Source organism: Thalassophryne amazonica, chromosome 11, assembly GCF_902500255.1.
Source record: "Thalassophryne amazonica chromosome 11, fThaAma1.1, whole genome shotgun sequence".
Taxonomy (NCBI): Eukaryota; Metazoa; Chordata; class Actinopteri; order Batrachoidiformes; family Batrachoididae; genus Thalassophryne; species Thalassophryne amazonica.
In genome coordinates, this window is record NC_047113.1 from 89,854,200 (window position 1) to 89,860,784 (window position 6,585).

The 6,585-nt window shown below is 39.8% G+C and overlaps 1 protein-coding gene across 3 annotated transcripts in view; it reads left to right on the top strand.

Annotated features, from left to right (window-relative positions):
* The window catches only part of si:zfos-2326c3.2 (misshapen-like kinase 1), a 249,878-nt gene that overhangs the window by 222,452 nt on the left and 20,841 nt on the right, over window positions 1–6,585 (top strand). For all 3 annotated transcript variants that reach the window (XM_034182332.1, XM_034182330.1, XM_034182331.1), the window contains one exon: window positions 202–351. In XM_034182332.1, coding sequence (XP_034038223.1) covers window positions 202–351 — 150 coding nt within the window. The remainder of the gene's footprint in view (window positions 1–201; window positions 352–6,585) is intronic.

A 6,585-nucleotide genomic window follows, 5' to 3' on the forward strand; every position in this document is an offset into this window, starting at 1 on the left:
TATGAACATACTATATGTGTCATGTATTTTTATTTTTGAGAACGTATTATTCCAGATGAAAATTGGCCATAATTATTTTTATCATGAATAAGCGGTATCTTTCGTTAGCCATTCATAAATGCAGTGTGCATGGATTACTGTGTTAACAGATTAATTTATCTTTTATTTTGTGCATGTGTTTGTCTTTGTGCACATATCCAGTCATTCAGGTCTCTGCCTCAAAAGCCACTGTCTGTTGACCTGACAGTGGAGGAAGGTCAAAGGTTAAAGGTCATCTACGGATCCTTGTCTGGTTTTCATGCCATTGATGTCGACTCTGGAACACCTTACGACCTCTACCTGCCCACACATGTAAGAATAATAAAGAAAATAATAAATCATTGTAGAAAAAAATTAAGGTGATGGTAAGTGAAAATGCATATGCACAGAAAATAAATATATCAAAAACAAACTGAGAAACTTTGCAAATCACTCAAAAGTATCTGTTCATTGTCAGCAATGCTCAGTTTTGTTTTTGCAACCTTATCTTTTTTTTGGGGGGGGGGGGGGCTTAACACACTGCTGACCAGCAGAAACATCTCAATAAATTGCTGACAGTATTATACTTTTGAGGTGGGTTTTGTGTGCTGAATTTAATGGTGACAGACAGACAGACACCTGGCATTTGTGACAACTTGTGTTTAACGACATCCAGAGTCTGCATAGCATGTCACCTAGTAAAACTCCCTTCAGCTGTTCTCTTGTTGTCACTTGGGGTCACTACAGCTGATACAAGGTGGATCTGCATGTTGATTTGGGACAAATTTTATGCCGGATGCCCTTACTGATACAACGCCACATTATATGGAGAAATGTGACGGGGGTGGGGTTTAAACCAAAACCAAGCACACTAACCATTTCCACATGCACATGTTGCTATGACAGTTCCAAATAATATATCATGCAGCCCTGAACATGGCGTGGTTGTTGGTGTTAGGCAGGATGGATTGATTTACTGGGGTTTTCATACACAACTATTGCTAAAGTTCACAAAATATGGTCCAAATGAAAACCAGAATCCAATAAGAGATGATTCTCTGGGCAAAAATGGCCAGACTGGTTCAAGGTGATACAATGGCAACATCTCACAAGACCACACTGGGTGTCACTCACATCAGCTAAGAAGAGCAAACTGAGGCTGCAGTGGGCATGAACTCATCAACATTGGGCAACGATTGGAAAATTTGTCTTATCTAACGATTCTTTATTTATGTTGTGATATTCGGATACTAGGGTCTGAGTTTGGCGTAACCATCAAGAAAGCATGAATCATCCTGCCTTGTCAACAATTCAGGCTGTTGGTGGTGTGATGCTGTCATCTCAGTGAAAAACTGATGCACTTCAGAATCTGGGTCCAATCCAGTACTAATCAGCTGTACCTAATGAAACAACAACAACAAGATAGTTCTGCACCAAATATTTTTCATAATGAAAGATCTGAGTGTACGAATCAGACCCCATTATTTTGCTAATGGCTGTATTTGTAGCTCTCTGTGAAACCTGACTTAGTTTTTTCCTATCCTTCATCTGTTAACTCACTGTAACCTTTCTACCCTCCATACTTCAGGATGGACTTGTCCTCCTCCTCCTCTCACTCACTCTACAGACAGCAGCTTTACTCTCCTCTATTTACACAGTTTTTTCCTCCACTCTCCTCCCACTCAGTTGATCTACAGCTGTCGCAACTCTTAATTTCCTCCTTTCACTTTGTCATCCATTGTGGGATTGTTCCTTGACTCATGTCTCTTTGTTTTGTTGGGGTTTTTGTTTGTTTGTTTGTTTACTGAAGCAGGATCTCTGTTTCTCTACCTCCTCTGCTGTGTGGGCAGATAGGGCTGATGGCAGCACACTATGACTCATGTTCGCATATTTTTTTTTTCAGTCCGTGTTTGTTTTATTCATCATGTGGTATTTGCATTTAAATGATAGAAACTGGAGGAACGTTTGCCAAGAAAAAAAAAAACTTTCTTTCCTCTCCATTATTTTCTAACATCTTCCCTCATTTTGTTGATTGTATTAAACTGATCACACTGTAGCATGTGCTCACTTTGAGTTTGGGTTTAATATTTTGTTCATGTATCCCTCACAAACAAAATTTTGAGGATATATATTGGGATCACCTTCATCCGTCCACCTGCAGGTCTTGTAAATGCATCTCTGCAACCACTTCCTGGATTTCAATGATGCATCAGTAGGACAGCTTATGAAGAAATGTCTCAAGGAAAGTACTTTCAGCTCAACATTATCAAGGTGATAATTGGAATGTTGACTTTAATTGACCCACTGTATGATATTATTTCTCTGCAAACACTTTATGGAATTTAACAGTATGTGAAGATATGCTTCAAACAAAACAATGCTGGTCTGTTTTCAAGAGGAAATGAATGGACTTTAGGATTTTTAGCATGATTTTTTTATTTACAGGAAGGGCATCCGGTGTAAAATTTGTGCCAGTTCAACATGCAGATCCACCTTGGATTTGCTGTGGCGACCCCAAGTACAAAACAAGGGAGCAGCCGAAGGGACTTTTTTTTTATTTATTTAAGAAAGTTTGTCACATATTGTTAGCTTTAATTGAAGGGAATCAAATACAAATCAAATGAGCTGTGCAGTAACTTTGGCACTGTTTGTGGAGCCCAAGCACCATGAAAAATGAAGCCAACCCCAACCAACCAAATCATGCAGTTGCTTGAGGCTGGCTCCAAAAATGAGACACTCCCTATAGGATCCCATGTTAAAGGATCCAACTTTACAACAGAAATAAATCATCTGATTTGGTTTTGTCTCTAGTTTGCTTCTAACAGCCAGCTGATAGCTGTCATTGCAGGGAACGATGAGATTTATATACCAAGCAGACCTGAAATGAACCACTGTACATTAAATTGAGGAGTATGATCCCTTTGAAAAGTGACCACATTACATGTGTTTGTACTGAGTTCTGCTATGTTTTCATCAGACAAAAGTGGCCACCAGAGGGCACTGGGGTAAAGTCCATGGCAACCCGTACATGCTAGCTCTTGTGGAACACCATGTCAGTCATTTTGAGCATTTTATTACAAATAGCTGTAATAATATGCTTGTTGAAATGTTTGTACAGATCATCTAACACATCTGTGCTGCAATTTTTGCATAATGAAATTCTCATTTAATGTATGCAGATCACATTAGTATTTTGAACGGCTATCAGTAGCTTGATCCGTTAGGTGCCACTAATCCACTAAAAGGATTGCTGAGAAATAAGCAGGTCATAATTTGTAAAAGCAAACCCTTATGAGAACCACAGAGCAGTCCCCAAATATATGATTTAATAAAGACCGAACGAAGGTTACCCTGTTAACGTAGCTTGTCGGTAACTTGAAGATGGTGTCACCCACACTCCAACTCTGTATCCATATATGGGTTCATCGTGACATTGGCAGAGTAAGTGCTGTCAATGTGGCGGCAACTAGTGCTCAACATTTTGGGCTACATATCGGCTCATCCTGGTTTCTATAGAAAACCTATGGATGACATTCCACAGGGTTTGTCCAGTGTATATATACAATCTACTCAGAGATGATGGCATTCCCAACTTGCATATTTGAGCTTCAAACCGACATCATAAAATCTGTGTGTGACATCCTGACGGGTTAGTTCAGTATATATGGCATCAATAGTGAAGGCACATTTTTAAGACACTATACATGGTTGGGTGTGTGGGTGCACATTCCTGAACCATCCAGCAGGTCACAGTGATCAGCAGGTTGCAGCACAGCACGTGATGCATTCCTTTTCATGACACCTGAGCAATGTTCGAAATACTAGAATTTCAAAGGATTCAAAACAAACTCTGAGCATAGAGTGATGTGGCAGGAATCAATGGCAAACCAAGGCCTTCGAATGGAAGATTTCCTAGAAGAACAAGTAATAGAAAGTATTAATATTACAGCACTATTTGTCTTCTTTAAAGACTGGGATAAATGGAAGAATTTATGTGTTTGTTTGTTTAACTGAGATGTTAGACAATTACATTGCCAAGATTCTTGTGGCTGCCTGTTGTGTTGACTGCGAATCACCAAAGAGGTGAGATTGCAAAGGCAGTGAAACCACTGAGGGTGGGCAAAGCTCCAGGGATCTGTGGTATTACAGTGCAGGTCTTTCAGGTGGGTGGAGATGTTATTTTTCTGGCATTGCAAACAATCTTTGTTTTGGTCTGGGAGTCACGTGTCATCTTTACGGACTGGGAGAAAAGCCTCGTTGCCCCACCTTGGGAAAGAAATGGTGACCACTTACATTGCCATAACTGCTTACCTGCTCACCCTGAAGCCTGTAGACCAGTTTATACGGGGTGACAACACACTTAAGAGTAATCATGTTACTTTTAAGAGATGAGGATGGACTGGTTTCTGCCTGGGTGGTTACCATCTAGGTTGCCCAGCGGGTTTTGATAGTGTGATGGATATAGTGAGTGACACACGGCACCCGTGCATGGTTCCAGAATTTTTTAGAAATGAATTCATTAATTTATTTTTTAACTTTAAACTCTAAATCCCTGTGCATGCTCCTGTATAGGGTTGCTTATTGAGAACCGGTTCTTTTCAGGTATCTTTAAGAAATGATTTGATCCACCGATATCAATAGTATCTTCTTATGGGTTCTTCAGAGCAACCATTGTTTTTGAGGGTGTTTGTCAGGAAAATGATCATTTCTCTATGTTGATTACAGACCCTGCAGCGGCTCTGTAAACAACCGCTTTTGCAACCCGAGTCCACTTTGAAGCGTGAACCAATGAAGCAGTGCTTTGATCCGCTGGCTCGCTGGTTCTTTGATTTGCTGCTCTTCAGAAGTGGCAAGTCCACTTCTTAACCCCTCTCAAAGCCATTAAAATGTCAATTGTGAGTCACTTTTTGTGGATTAAAGTCACTAAATGCGACTCTTGTCGCAGTCAAGAAATGAGAATTGTCCTCCGTTCCGTTGGCACAGCTCCAAACGCTGCGCTGCTCTCTGCCAAGACAGAGTCCGGTCGGAATTATTAATTTCAAAACAAATTTCCACTTTAAATAAAATGACACCTCTTTCAAAACGTTGTAATACAAACAATAAACTACAATCGACTAAAATGTTTTTTCCTCCCAAAGTGAGATGTCCTGCGTTTTTAATGAATTACATCCTGACGTGCAGTGCAGCCTGTGTTGCCTGGCTGCAAGAGCTCAGCTCAGAGGTGTGGAAAGTCTTTCATGCCAATAATGTCTGAAAGGAAATGCTTTTGACAAAAATGACAGATTTTGTTTATTTCTATCAAGGATCCACCATGTAGAGTTTATTATGTACAGAGTTTAAGGATCCAGTGACCAATTTCATATTTATTTACTTTAAGACAATAAAATGTTGTTGACATAGAAAACCTGTAAAGCCTACTTTTAGTGCACAGAAAATCCACAAGAAGTATCGATAAAGAATCAAATCGATAAGCGGAATTGATAATGGTATTGATATCGATAAAATCTTATCAATACCCATCCCTACTCCTGTGCAATAGATGGGGGTACGTACAGTAGTGTTCAGAATAATAGTAGTGCTATGTGACTAAAAAGATTAATCCAGGTTTTGAGTATTTCTTATTGGTACATGGGAAACAAGGTACCAGTAGATTCTCACAAATCCAACAAGACCAAGCATTCATGATATGCACACTCTTAAGGCTATGAAATTGGGCTATTAGTAAAAAAAGTAGAAAAGGGGGTGTTCACAATAATAGTAGTGTGGAATTCAGTCAGTGAGTTCATCAGTTTTGTGGAACAAACAGGTGTGAATCAGGTGTCCCCTATTTAAGGATGAAGCCAGTACCTATTGAACATGCTTTTCTCTTTGAAAGCCTGAGGAATTTGGGACGTTCAAGACATTGTTCAGGAGAACAGCGTAGTTTGATTAAAAACTTGATTGGAGAGGAGAAAACTTATACGCAGGTGCAAAAAATTATAGGCTGTTCATCTACAATGATCTCCAATGCTTTAAAATGGACACAAAAAAAAAAACCAGAGACGCGTGGAAGAAAATGGAAAACAACCATCAAAATGGATAGAAGAATAACCAGAATGGCAAAGGCTCACCCATTGATCAGCTCCAGGATGATCAAAGACAGTCTGGAGTTACCTGTAAGTGCTGTGACAGTTAGAAGACACCTGTGTGAAGCTAATTTATTTGCAAGAATCCCCCGCAAAGTCCCTCTGTTAAATAAGACGTGCAGAAGAGGTTACAGTTTGTCAAAGAACACATCAACTGGCCTAAAGAGAAATGGAGGAATATTTTGTGGACTGATGAGAGTAAAATTGTTCTTTTTGGGCCCAAGGGCCGCAGACAGTTTGTGAGACGACCCCCAAACTCTAAATTCAAGCGACAGTTCACAGTGAAGACAGTGAAGCATGGTGGTGCAAGCATCATGATATGGGCATGTTACTCCTACTGTGGTGTTGGGCCTAAATATCGCATACCAGGTATCATGGATCAGTTTTAATATGTCATAATACTTGAAGAGGTCATGTTGCCTTATGCTGAAGAGGACATGCC